The following is a 12,821-nucleotide window of genomic DNA, read 5'->3' as shown; positions in this document are numbered from 1 at the left end:
GGATATTGGTCTGTAGTTTTCTTATGATGTCTTTGTCTTGTTTTGGTGTTAGGGTTAATATTGGCCTCGTAAAATAAGTTGGAAAATGTTTCTTCTTCCTCTGTTTTCTGAAAGAATTTGTGTAGTATTGGTATTATTTCTTCCTTAAGTGTGTGATAGAATTTACCAGTGAAGCCTTCTCAGCCTACAGTTTTCTTTGTGGGAAGTTTTTCATTCTGAATTTGCTTTTCTATAATTGATATAGAGCTATTCAAGTTTCTTGTTTCTTTCTTGTGTCAGTTTTTGTAATTTGTGTCTTTCGAGGAGTTTGTCCATTTTATCTAAGTAGTCAACTTTATTTGCATAAAGCTATTAATAATACTTTCTTATTATCTTTTTGCTCTGTAGGATCTGTAGTGATGTCTCCTGATTCGTTTCTGATAATGGCAGTTTTCGTCTTTGGTTTTCTCTGTTGTTTGTCTATTTTATTTTATTATTATTTTTTTTTGTGAGGAAGATTAGCCCTGAGCTAACATCCATTACCAATCTCCCTCTTTTTGCTGAGGAAGATTGGCCCTGGGATAACATCCGTGCCCATCTTCCTCTACTTTATATGGGACACTGCCACAGCATGCCTTGACAAGCGGTGCCTTGGTGCGCGCCTGGGATCCGAACCTGCAAACCCCGGGCCGCTGCAATGGAGCACGTGCACTTAACCACTATGCCACCAGGCTGGCCTCTGTTTGTCTAGTTTATTTCTCACTGATTTCTGCTCTTCGATATTTCTTTCTATTTACTTATTTTGGATTTAATTTGCTCTTTTTCTGATCTTTTATGGTAGAAACTTAGATAACAGATTTTAGTTCTTTTCTAATAAATAACTATAAGTGTTGCTTTAAGCATTGCTCTTAGCTGTATCCCACAAGTTTTTTTTTTTTTTTTTTTAAAGATTTTATTTATTTTTCCCCCCAAAGCCCCAGCAGATAGCTGCATGTCACAGCTGCACATCCTTCCAGCCGCTGCATATGGGACGCGGCCCCAGCATGGCCGGAGAGGCGGTGCGTCGTTGTGCGCCAGGGATCCGAACCCAGGCCGCCAGCAGCGGAGCGCGCGCACCCAACCGCTAAGCCACAGGGCCGGCCCCAACAAATTTTGATATGTTGTATTTTCATTAGCATTCAGCTCAAAATAGTTTCTAGTTTCCCTTGTAATTTTCCATGACCCTTGTATTATTTAGAAGTGTGTTTAATTTCCAAACGTTGGATATTTTCTTAGATATCTTATTGTTATTGATTTTTGATTTGATTCCATTATGATCAAAGAACACATTCTGTATCATTTTAGTCTTTTAAAATTTATTGTCCCATAGTTTATGGCCCATCATATGATCTGTTTTGGTGAATGTAACATGTACACATGAAAAGAATGTGTATTTGGCAGTAGTTGGGTGTGGTGGTCTATAACTATAAGTCTAGTCAAGATTGGTTAGATCTTCTGTGTCTTTGCTAATGTTTTTATCTAGTTGTTCTGTCAGTTGTATAACATTGATTTTAATGGCAAAAGATTGGTAATAACCTAAATGCACATCCAGGTGGGCTGGTTGAAATAAATTGTGGCATTTCCACGCAGTGGAGTACTCTGCAACATTAAAAATAATGAGGAGGGCCGGTCCTGTGGCTTAGCGGTTAAGTGCGCATGCTCTGCTACTAGCGGCCCGGGTTCGGATCCCGGGCACGCCCCGACGCACCACTTCTCCGGCCATGCTGAGGCCGCGTCCCACATACAGCAACTAGAAGGATGTGCAACTGCGACATACAACTATCTACTGGGGCTTTGGGGGAAAAAAAAGAGGAGGATTGGCAATAGATGTTAGCTCAGAGCAGGTCTTCCTCAGCAAGAAGAGGAGGATTAGCACGGATGTTAGCTCAGGGCTGATCTTCCTCACAAAAAAAAAAAATAATAATGAGGGGGCTGCCTGAAGATTACTGTGCAGCTCTAAAAAGGAATGAAAAAATAAGGAAATTCTTAATATACTATTAGAGGAAATAATCTTTAAGATACATTGTTAAGTAAGGTGCAGAATAGTTTGTGTAATATATTATTTGGTTTAGAGATGGATGGGTGGATAGATGGATAGATAGACAGACTATAGAATGAATGAATGAATGTGTATGGCATATTACTGGAAAGAGAAACAAAAACCTCTAACGATGGTTGCCTCTGGGGAAAGGTTTGGATGACTGGGCAATAGGAATTGTCGGGAGGGAGATGTTTTTTAACTTAAAAATTGTAAATATGGTTTTAAATCTGACTTATTTCCATTTATTTTTCTTCATTGGTTGTACAGACTGAGCGCCAAGTGTCTCGCTGGTTTGTTCAGTGCCTTCGGGAACAGTCCATGCTGCTAGAAATTATTTTCCTTTATTATGCATACTTTGAGATGGCACCTAATGACCTATTGGTATTAACCAAGATGTTTAAAGAGCAAGGATTTGGTAGTAGGCAGACCAACAGGCACCTGGTGGATGAGACCATGGATCCTTTTGTGGATAGGATTGGGTAAGTCTGAATGAATTGAGGCCATAGAACTGGTACAATGTTTAGAACATTTATATTATAGTGGTCCTGTGAGTGGGTGAGGAGAGGGAGTAAGGTATACTTTTCACTTAATGGGTGGGTAAATAGATGGGTGTACCACCACATTCCAGGTCATATGGGGAATAAAGACTGGAATTGAGAGGAACATATTCTCTCAAAATAAGTATTGCATTCTATTCTTTTACTTACTGTCTTCATCTAATAGATTCATCCATTCATTCAACAAAAAATTTGTTGAGCAACTGTTGTAGGCCAGGCACTGTGCAAATTCTGAGAAGATAGTGATACAGGCAGATGTGTTCCCTGCCCTCTTTGAGGTCATAGTCTGTGGACTTTGAATTTTATGGCAATGTGGATATATCCACATTTTGAGGCCTATTCTCTCTGTGAACAGAGATACACACTTGATAGTTTATCTGGGTCAGATGTCATTGGTGGCTGTAGCAACCTTCAGTACTAGATCTGTGCTTTGGAAGGCACAAGACACATATGACTATTGATCACTTAAAATGTGGCTGGTCAAATTGAGATGTGCTGGAAGTGTAAAATACATACTGGATTTAGAAAACTTAGTATGAAAAAATAATGTAAAACAACTCATTAATAATTTTTTTTGGTATTGAAGTGTCTTACATTTCACTTTATTCTCCAATGAGGTTCAGAGTAGCATTTATGACACCATGATGCCCTATTTCTTTCCAGCTACTTCAGTGCCCTTATCCTGGTGGAGGGCATGGATATTGAATCCTTGCATAAGTGTGCTCTGGATGACAGGAGAGAGCTGCATCAGTTGGCCCAGGACGGGCTTATTTGTCAGGTGAACTTGGAACAGCCCCTTTTCTTTTTTCAGACAGTTTACAGTTTTAGTATGTTTTTAACCACTCAACTATATTGCTGCATAAAATTTTCCTTTTTGGGGAACTTGAGGTTCTGTCTTGTTGAGAAGTTAATTGGACCTGGAAGAAATCTCAGATTTGTCAGTTATCTGCACAGAAGTGATAGTTGAATCTGTGAGAATGAATGGAGTCACTCAGGGAGATGGTATAAGGACAAAAGAGGCCCAAGAACAGAACCTTGGGGGTTGTCTGCATTTATGAAGCCTGTGCAAGAAGAGGAAAGGGGAAAAACATTGAGATGGGATGGTTAGAAAGATGGAAAATGAGGAGAGATCAAAGAAAATTCAAGAAGGATCAGGGGATATTTTCTAAAAAGTCTCCATTTGAACATGTAGTTTATAATCTTAGATTAAGAATACTTAAAATCAGAAGGAAAAATTGTGGGTAAAGGGAAGAATAATTGAGGGTTTATTAGTGAGGTGGCTGGGGTTTGGGAAGAGTAAAGTATCAGAATGGGAGAGAGGGGCTACTATGGATGAATGGAAGACTTATTAAGCATGATGAAGGATCCTGTGGTGGGGTCTTGACTCTTTCTGTTTAGTGACGCAGACATTGTTTTTTCTTTAGGATATGGACCGTTTGATGTTGACCTTCGGGGACATTCCACATCATGCCCCAGTGCTTTTGGCCTGGGCTCTCCTCCGTCACACCCTGAATCCAGACGAGACAAGCAGCGTTGTCCGGAAGATAGGTGGCACAGCCATCCAGCTGAATGTATTTCAGTATTTGACCCGACTGCTCCGCTCGCTGGCCAGTGGAGGGAATGATGTGAGCCTCAGGCTATTGGTGTTTGAGTGTGAAACTGGGCAAAGAGCAGGACAGAAGCTCATTAATGAATCATGATAATAGTAATAATAATTGTAGTAGTGATGTGGATAATGGTGATAATGTTGTAACTAACCTTTAAAGAGCATTTACTATGAGCAGACACTGTGCTCAGCACTTCTGTACATTATCTTATTTCATCCCTACAACACTTCTTTGCGCTAGGGATTATCATCCTGTTTTACACATTAGGAAATTGAGGGAGATGTAGTTTTCCCCACAGGAACAAATAATCGCCAGTTAGTGGTGGATATAGTTTGAACCCTCTATGTTTGACTCTTTGCCAGTATAGTATACTGTGTCAGTGTAGTATATCTCCTAGAAGATAGCTTTGGCCATATTGACTGGGGAAATCTTTTTGGGGGGCTTACTCATTCAACTGTAACAGGATGAATTAGAAATTCCAAGTCTTGTGTTGGGGCTTAATTTGAGTGGCACAGTTTAGTCGGCTTGTTTTGACATGCTGAAATGAAACCTCAGCTGACAGGCCCCACTTGTTGGCAGTGTTTGATTTATCTTGGTTACAGTTCAGGCAGCTGCATCATTCATATCAGCACAGAGACTCTTTATCTTTTCTCTAGGCTGGATGAGGTTTTCTTCCCCACAAAAACTTTGATCATTTTGAAAATGGTTCTCTTTTGATTTTATTCTTGACTCTGTTGTAATATTTGTGGTTCCTGCTTTCTCTTTTTTCCTGTTTTCTTCCTGGTCTTGGGACTAAATTAGGAAAATTATGAAGCCTCAGATTCCCTTCCTGTTTGTTTAGAGACTATATTAGTGTGATAGGATTGTGCTGAATCTGGGGAAGAGTTGTGTTATTCAGAATTATTCACTGACACCTTTGCCTTTACAGTGTACCACCAGCACTGCATGCATGTGTGTCTATGGACTCCTTTCTTTCGTTCTGACCTCGCTGGAGCTGCACACACTGGGCAATCAGCAGGTCAGTATTTGGCTTTTATGAGGCTGTCTATACTGCCCAGCTTTGCAGTCATATCCGTAAGATACCCCTTTGGAGCTGATATAACACACACCCATATACCTCAAGTGTACTTTGTTTATTGCTGTTTGTTTTCATTTATTGTATTATACAAATGATACATATTAATGGTAGAAAAATCAGTTCTAACAAGAAAAAAGTGTAATCCCACCACGCAGGATAACCTCTGTAACATTTTGATGTGTTTCCTTCCAAACATTTTATGCATATATGTATACATAAAAATATGATAATTCTTATCTAGAAGTGGAATCCCATGTATATACTGTTTTGTAACTTTTTTTTTTTTGCTGAGGAAGATTTGCCCTGATCTAATATCCATTGCCAATCTTCCTCTTTTTGCTTGAGGAAGATTTGCCCTGAGCTAACATCTGTGGCCAATCCTCCTTTATTTTGTATGTGGGTCACCGCCACAGCATAACTGATTAGTGCTGTAGGTCTGCTCCTGGGATCCGAACCCACGAACTTGGGCTGCCAAAGCAGAGCGCGCCAAACTTAACTACTACGCCACCAGGCTGGCCCCTGTAACTTCATTTTTTTTACTCTGTGGTGCATCTATCCAAATGTCTGTGGGTACTAATAAATATTCTGCAATATTTTTAAAAAATGAAACATTTTTTTTTTTTTTTTAAAGATTTTATTTATTCAGTTTTTTCCCCCCAAAGCCCCAGTAGATAGTTGTACGTCATAGGTTCACATCCTTCTAGTTGCTGTACGTGGGACTCGGCCTCGCGTTGGACGGAGAAGTGGTGCCTCGGGGCGCTCCCGGGATCCGAACCCGGGCCGCCAGCATCAGAGCGTGCGCACTTAACTGCTAAGCCACGGGGCCGGCCCTAAACATTTCAAACTTATACCAAAGTAGACAAAATTGTGTAATGAACCCTTATGATCCCATCACCAGCTTCCAAATTATCAACTGACAGCTGATCTTACTCATTTCTGCCCCTTCCCTCCTTGATTATTTTGAAGCAAACCCTAGATATCATTTAGTTTCATCTATGAATATTTCAGTAAAACTTCACAACCATTATCACATCTGAAAAAACATTATCTTCAAATATCAAGTCAAGGTTCAGTTTTCTAATTATCTTTATAAATGTCATAAGTTTGTCATAAGTTGGTTTGTTTGGATCAGGATCTAAATAAATAAGATCCACACATTATTGGTTGATTAAGTCTGTGGTTTCTTTTAGTCTATAACTATGCTGTCCACTACGGTAGCCACAAACTACATCATTGTCTGGATCCATTAGTTCCTTAGGGGTTACAAAATGCCACTATTCTACTTCTGTCTTTCCCCTTTTGTTTTTTGGTTGGAACATTGCTATAAACAAAATTTGTTTCACAATATATACAATTATCAAATCATTATATTGTATACCTGAAACTGATATGTTATGTATCAGTTATACCTCAATTAAAAAAAAAAAAAAATTTGGTCTCATTAACTATTTGACACTCTGGTGGTAGAGTACTATACATGCTTCTTTTCCTATATTTACCAGTTTTCCCTAGCATCCTCCAAAGGTAGCTAATGAGATTTTTTATTTTCTACATGTCATTGTGAACTCATGGATTTAAACATACCAGCTGTGTTTTAATCCATTGCAATTATTGTTTTTATGCTCAGATTGCCCCATCTTTGGCCAGTAAGAGCGTTTTCAGATTAGCTTCTGAATCTGGTTGACACTACCCTTACTTACTTTGAATAGGTCTATTGCTTTCTAGAATGACAATCTGTTGCAGGATTATCTTATAAGATTCTTATCCCAGACCTGGAATCTGCCATTTCTCCAAGGAACCCTGGTTCCTTTTAGTGGGAAATGATATTTGAGGAGTTCTTTATAACTAAGTCATTGTATTCATTTTTAATGATTAGTGACTTGTTTTGGAAATTGAAGAAATTGATAAAGTTGATAAAAATGAAAATTTCTTATCATTAGAAAGAGAAGAAATTGGTGTTTATTGAAAGACTCAATTTCCAAAGCCCTTGGGGCATAGAACTAGCTTTGTATCCTTTGCCAAAATTCTGGTCACATTTGGACCCTACTATACATGTGGAGGATTGGTATTCACATATTGGGGTTGCAAGAGTCCTAGTGCTTGAATTTTTAAAAAAAAATCATTCCATAAGTCTTTATTAAATTCCCACTGTGTGCCAAGCTCTGTGCTAGGTGCTGAGGATAAAAACATTAAAAGGGCCTATTGCCCCCAGGAGAATAGTTTAGCTGAGCCTGGAAATACCTCACATTTACATGGCTTTTTAAAATTTACAGTCCAGGGGCTGGCCCTGTGGCATAGCAGTTAATAGTATGCACGCTCTGCTGCTGGCGGCCTGGGTTCAGATCCCGGGCGCACACCCACGCACCGCTTGTCAGGCCATGCTGTGGCGGCATCCCATATAAAGTGGAGGAAGATGGGCACAGATGTTAGCCCAGGGCCAGTCTTCCTCAGCCAAAAAACAAAAAAAAAAATGAGGAGGATTGGCATGGATGTTAGCTCAGGGCTGAGCTTCCTCACAAAAAAAAAAAAAAATTTACAGTCCATTTCCTCATACATTCTCTCATTTAATCCTTACGACAATACTGTGAAGCGGGTAATATCATCACAGTTTTACAGATGAAGATTTTGAAGTTCAGAGAGGTTAATTTGCCTAACATCGTACAATAGATATAACATATACCCTGGACAGGGTGTAATCTTACTTTTTAAACCCAGAGTTTTTTCTGACATACTACATGAAGGTATCATTGGTGTTTTTATTTCAACAGAATACAGTAAAAAAAGATAGACTGGTTCAACTAGGGAAAATAAGCCATTTTCTTCCTCCTCCCACAACAGGATGTCATTGACACAGCATGTGAAGTCCTGGCAGATCCTTCTCTTCCAGAACTATTCTGGGGAACAGTAAGTATGTCACAGGGAGTCATGCTATGGTATTCTCTGTAGCCAAAGAATTTATCAATCACTTACTTTGTGAAAGGTCTTAATACTAAGTTTTATGTCTATTTTCTCGTTTAATCTTTACAAAAATCTATGAAATAGATAGCATTATTATCATCATCATATTGCATATGAGAAAGGTGATGCTCAGAGATGTGAAGTGACTTGCTCAAGGTCATACAGCTAGACAGACAGCCAGGATCAGGATCCATTTCTCTTTGACTTGAGTCTGTAACCCACATTATTAACCAGCGTGTTCCAGCATGTTATCTGTTCTACCCACCAAGTCTTTTTTCCCATTGGGAATCTCAGGTACCAGTGTTGCTCTAACTCTTGAATGTACTACTGGGGGATTGTAACTGTGTCTCATGTCAGAGTACTGTAACTGGTTAGAGTAAGAATTTGGCTTTGGGGAGAACAGTTTCTCACCAGTACTTTGTCCTAGCGTTAACCGCCTCAAGCGTCAGGGTCCAGCTGATGAGTAAATCTGTTTTCCCTTGTACTGTGGCCTGACTGCTCTGCCTGTATATCTTATTCTCTTTTTTCTGAGAGGCTATCCAGTCTTACAGAATCAGTGTTCCTGGGAGAAAGTGGTATGAAACGATGTTTAGATTGAGGATCTGTTGCTCATGTGTTGTGGTAAATGCTGACATGTTGTTGGGTGCTTTTCACTAGTGGAAACGTGTCATGCAGAGGTGAACATTGTTGTTTTCCTCTAGAGAGAATGGTCAGGAAGAAGTCACTGGAGGCAGTAGTAGTCTCTTTTCAGGTTCTGACTAAATCAGTTGTTGATAGCCTTTTTCAGTGAAAATATGGAAGTTTTAAATTATTGGGGAGGAATGATGTCTGCCTAAAGGAAAGGATTCATTTTAGATTTTCTTAGGATTGCTAGGCAATCGGAGATGTGTTAATTCATGGATAATGTGAAGGTCAATGATTTCTTCCCTTCCACCATAGGAGCCAACCTCTGGTCTTGGGATCATTCTGGACAGTGTGTGTGGAATGTTTCCGCATCTTCTCTCCCCACTCCTGCAATTGCTACGAGCCCTCGTATCAGGGAAGTCTACTGCCAAAAAGGTAAGCTGTTCAGTTAGATGCCTCAAGAGAGTGGGAGATATTTTAGGAATCCTTTTAGCTTTCCACATTGAAATCCCACTGCCATGGCAAGAATTAGTCTTAAGTTGAATGAAAAATGCCGAAAAGATAGTGCCTCAATTCTATAAAGTTAAATAAAAATCTTTTTATTAAGTACCTATTGTAGATACTGTGGGAACCAGACAAAATATAAAGTTCCTTAGTATCTAATTGGAAGAGAATAATAGGTATAAGAAATAAGTAACTAATAAAGCCAGGTGGTATATAGTAAATGTCTTTTGAGTAGTAAAAGACCATTCTATTCAGGAGAGGCAACTGTCTGTGGAGTGAGGGGGACCTTGAGTTGGGTTGTTAAAGAATGGTGAAGATTTGGCAAGGAGTGCAGAGGCTATTCTAAGAAGAGTCACAGGGGTGGGTTTGTGAGAATTTTGAGGGTCAGCACATACACAGTCTGGCTGAAAGAGCGGAAAAGCAGATGTGGAACCCTTTACATGTACCCTAGGTAAACGTGTGGCTGGGTTTTTTCCTACATGTTGGCAGGTGTATAGTTTCTTGGATAAGATGTCTTTCTACAATGAACTTTATAAGCACAAGCCCAATGATGTGATCTCCCATGAAGATGGAACTCTGTGGCGGAGGCAAACACCCAAACTCCTCTACCCTCTTGGTAAGATAGAGATTCTGGTTCAGTAGCTGCTTTTCCACGGCCTCTATTTAGACCTCATCATTGCTGTTTTTTTTTTTTTTTTTTTTAAAGATTTTATTTATTTTATTTTTTCCCCCCAAAGCCCCAGCAGATAGTTGCATGTCATAGCTGCACATCCTTCTAGTTGCTGCATGTGGGACTCGGCCTCAGGATGGACGGAGAAGTGGTGCCTCGATGCGCACCCGGGATCCGAACCCGGGCCGCCAGCATTGCAGCGCGCGCACTTAACCACCAAGCCACAGGGCCGGCCCAATCATTGCTGTTTTGATTATTTCATGCAAGATGCCTTTAAAGCAGTTCCTTCACCTCTCCACTGTGCTTGTTGATTTGTTGATAAATTATTAGTTTCTCACTGTTTTACATCATTAGATTGCTTTATTTCAAAAGTAATGCATATTCATTGTAATGGGAAACAACACAGAGATATATTTTAAGAAGTTAAACTCTCTTCAGACCTGTCTCCATCAGATAATTAATGTTAAGAGTTTGGTGTGTGTCCTTTTATTTTTATTTATTTTTTTTTTTTTAAATTTTTTTGTGAGGAAGATCAGCCCTGAGCTAACATCCATGGCAATCCTTCTCTTTTTGCTGAGGAAGACTGGCCCTGAGCTAACATCTGTTGCCAGTGCTCCTCCTTTTTTTCCCCCCCTTTTTCTCCCCAAGCCCCAGTAGATAGTTGTGTGTCATAGTTGCACATCCTTCTAGTTGCTGTACGTGGGATGCTGCCTCAGCATGGCCGGACAAGTGGTGTGTCGGTGCGCGCCCGAGATCCGAACCTGGGCCACCAGTAGCGGAGCACGCGCCCTTAACTGCTAAGCCACGGGGCTGGCCCCCGGTGTGTGTCCTTTTACACATTTCTATATACTCTCATAAATTCATTCTGCAAGTTGATCTTATTACAGATAGATGTGACTCATTCTTTTTAGTAACTACATAATTATTCTTGATGTTCCACAATTTTTTATCTTTCTCCTTCTAAAGGACATTTAGGCTGTGTTAGGTTTTTGCCACTACAAACAATGCTGCATTGGGAACATATACCCTTTTATTATTTAAATATTATTTAATATTATTAAATATTTTATTACTTAAGTATTATAATTTATTTAAATATGCTTTTATTTTTAGTACATAGAATCCCCCAAGTGGGATTGTTGAGAAAAGGATATACACAATAAAAATTTAAATTACGTGTTCACTGACAGCTGAAATGGATAAACAAAATGTGGTGTATATGTATATATATACACACACACACACAGTGGAATATTATTCAACCTTAAAAAGAAAGGGAATTCTGACACATGCTGTAACATGGGTGAACCTTGAAGACATTATGCTAAGTAAAATAAGATAGTCACAAAAGGACAAATACTGTATGATTCCACTCATGAGGCACTTAGAGTAGTCAAATTCGTAGAGACGGAAAGAAGAATGGTGGTTGACAGGGGCCAAGGGATGGGGAAATGGGGAGTTATTGGTCAATGGGGACAGAGTTTTAGTTTTGCAAGATGAAAAAAGTTCTTTGGATGGATGATGGTGATGGTTGCAACACAACAATGTACTTAATGCCACTGGATTGTGCACTTAAAAATGGTTAAAATGGTAAATTTTATGTTGTGTATATGTTACCTCAATTTAAAAAAAATAAATAATTGAAAAGTTTGGAATAGAGAGTGTCAAATTAAGTTGTAGAAAAAAGTTGTAGCAATTTACTTTCCTACTGGCAGTCTGTAAGAGCGGCCCATTAGTACCTGTAAACCCGTGGGTATTCCAGGTGCTCCAAGAGTAAACCAGAGAAGGAACAGCCTTACTGTTCAAATCCTGCACCACCACCAACTTACCCGGTGCCCTGGGCACTGACAGTCCCATGAGCTGGTCTTTCTGTCGTCATCCTTTGAATGGAAAACCACTCTGCACTCAGCTGTTTTTCAGACACATGGAATGACTCCTTTCCCCAAATGACAAGAGAGGTTTTTTTTTTTGTTTGTTTTTTAATGGAAAAAGCTATAGCAGTGTTAGATACTAGGGGAGAGTCTGTATATCTCTGTGTGATTAAATATTGGTGTCTGGTATAGGAATTACGTCTTATTATTATGTCCTCAGATATTAGACTAATTTCTCTTCCTCCCTTCCTTAGGGGGTCAGACCAACCTTCGCATACCTCAGGGCACTGTGGGCCAAGTAATGCTGGATGACAGGGCTTACCTGGTGCGCTGGGAATACTCCTACAGCAGCTGGACCCTCTTTACTTGTGAGATCGAAATGCTGCTTCACGTTGTTTCCACTGCAGGTGAGGTCAGCTTTGGGAGACATCACTAAAGGGAAGAAAAATGGACATGCTTAGACGATTTGGAGGATAGACAGAGAATTTCATGATAAAATTCAGAACCATCCAGATTGTAATTAGTGTAACTTGTTTTTCTGGGTCTAAGATACTATTCAGTGTTTTGCTTGAGGTCACAGGCTTTCTTTCTTCTCAGATGTGATTCAGCACTGCCAGCGGGTCAAACCCATCATTGATCTGGTCCATAAGGTCATCAGTACAGATCTGTCGATAGCAGACTGTCTCCTACCCATCACGTCCCGCATCTACATGCTGCTGCAGCGGTGAGTATCTGGTCACCACCGCCTGCCCTGGGGTTAAAGTCCACACACGTTTCTCTGTGGGAAGCCCTGGTATGATGTCTGTCCCCAACTGAGGGCTTTCCTGTTTTTACATCCCTCCTGACGGGAGGGACCTGGGAAGAGAGAACTGGAAAATATTTGTGATGGAACA

At 39.9% G+C, this 12,821-nt stretch overlaps 1 protein-coding gene across 3 annotated transcripts in view; it reads left to right on the top strand.

Moving 5' to 3' along the window:
- The window catches only part of NUP188 (nucleoporin 188), a 51,726-nt gene that overhangs the window by 20,168 nt on the left and 18,737 nt on the right, over window positions 1–12,821 (top strand). For all 3 annotated transcript variants that reach the window (XM_087418948.1, XM_087418949.1, XM_004423550.3), the window contains exons 9-17: window positions 2,327–2,538; window positions 3,280–3,394; window positions 4,041–4,241; window positions 5,152–5,241; window positions 8,140–8,205; window positions 9,199–9,318; window positions 9,877–10,003; window positions 12,183–12,335; window positions 12,526–12,652. In XM_087418948.1, coding sequence (XP_087275074.1) covers window positions 2,327–2,538; window positions 3,280–3,394; window positions 4,041–4,241; window positions 5,152–5,241; window positions 8,140–8,205; window positions 9,199–9,318; window positions 9,877–10,003; window positions 12,183–12,335; window positions 12,526–12,652 — 1,211 coding nt within the window. The remainder of the gene's footprint in view (window positions 1–2,326; window positions 2,539–3,279; window positions 3,395–4,040; window positions 4,242–5,151; window positions 5,242–8,139; window positions 8,206–9,198; window positions 9,319–9,876; window positions 10,004–12,182; window positions 12,336–12,525; window positions 12,653–12,821) is intronic.

The sequence above is a fragment of the Ceratotherium simum genome, chromosome 29 (assembly GCF_057802395.1).
Source record: "Ceratotherium simum simum isolate JZ-2026a chromosome 29, ASM5780239v1, whole genome shotgun sequence".
Taxonomy (NCBI): Eukaryota; Metazoa; Chordata; class Mammalia; order Perissodactyla; family Rhinocerotidae; genus Ceratotherium; species Ceratotherium simum.
Note: the sequence above shows the minus strand (reverse complement) of the source record. Positions and strands in the feature narration are given on the sequence as shown.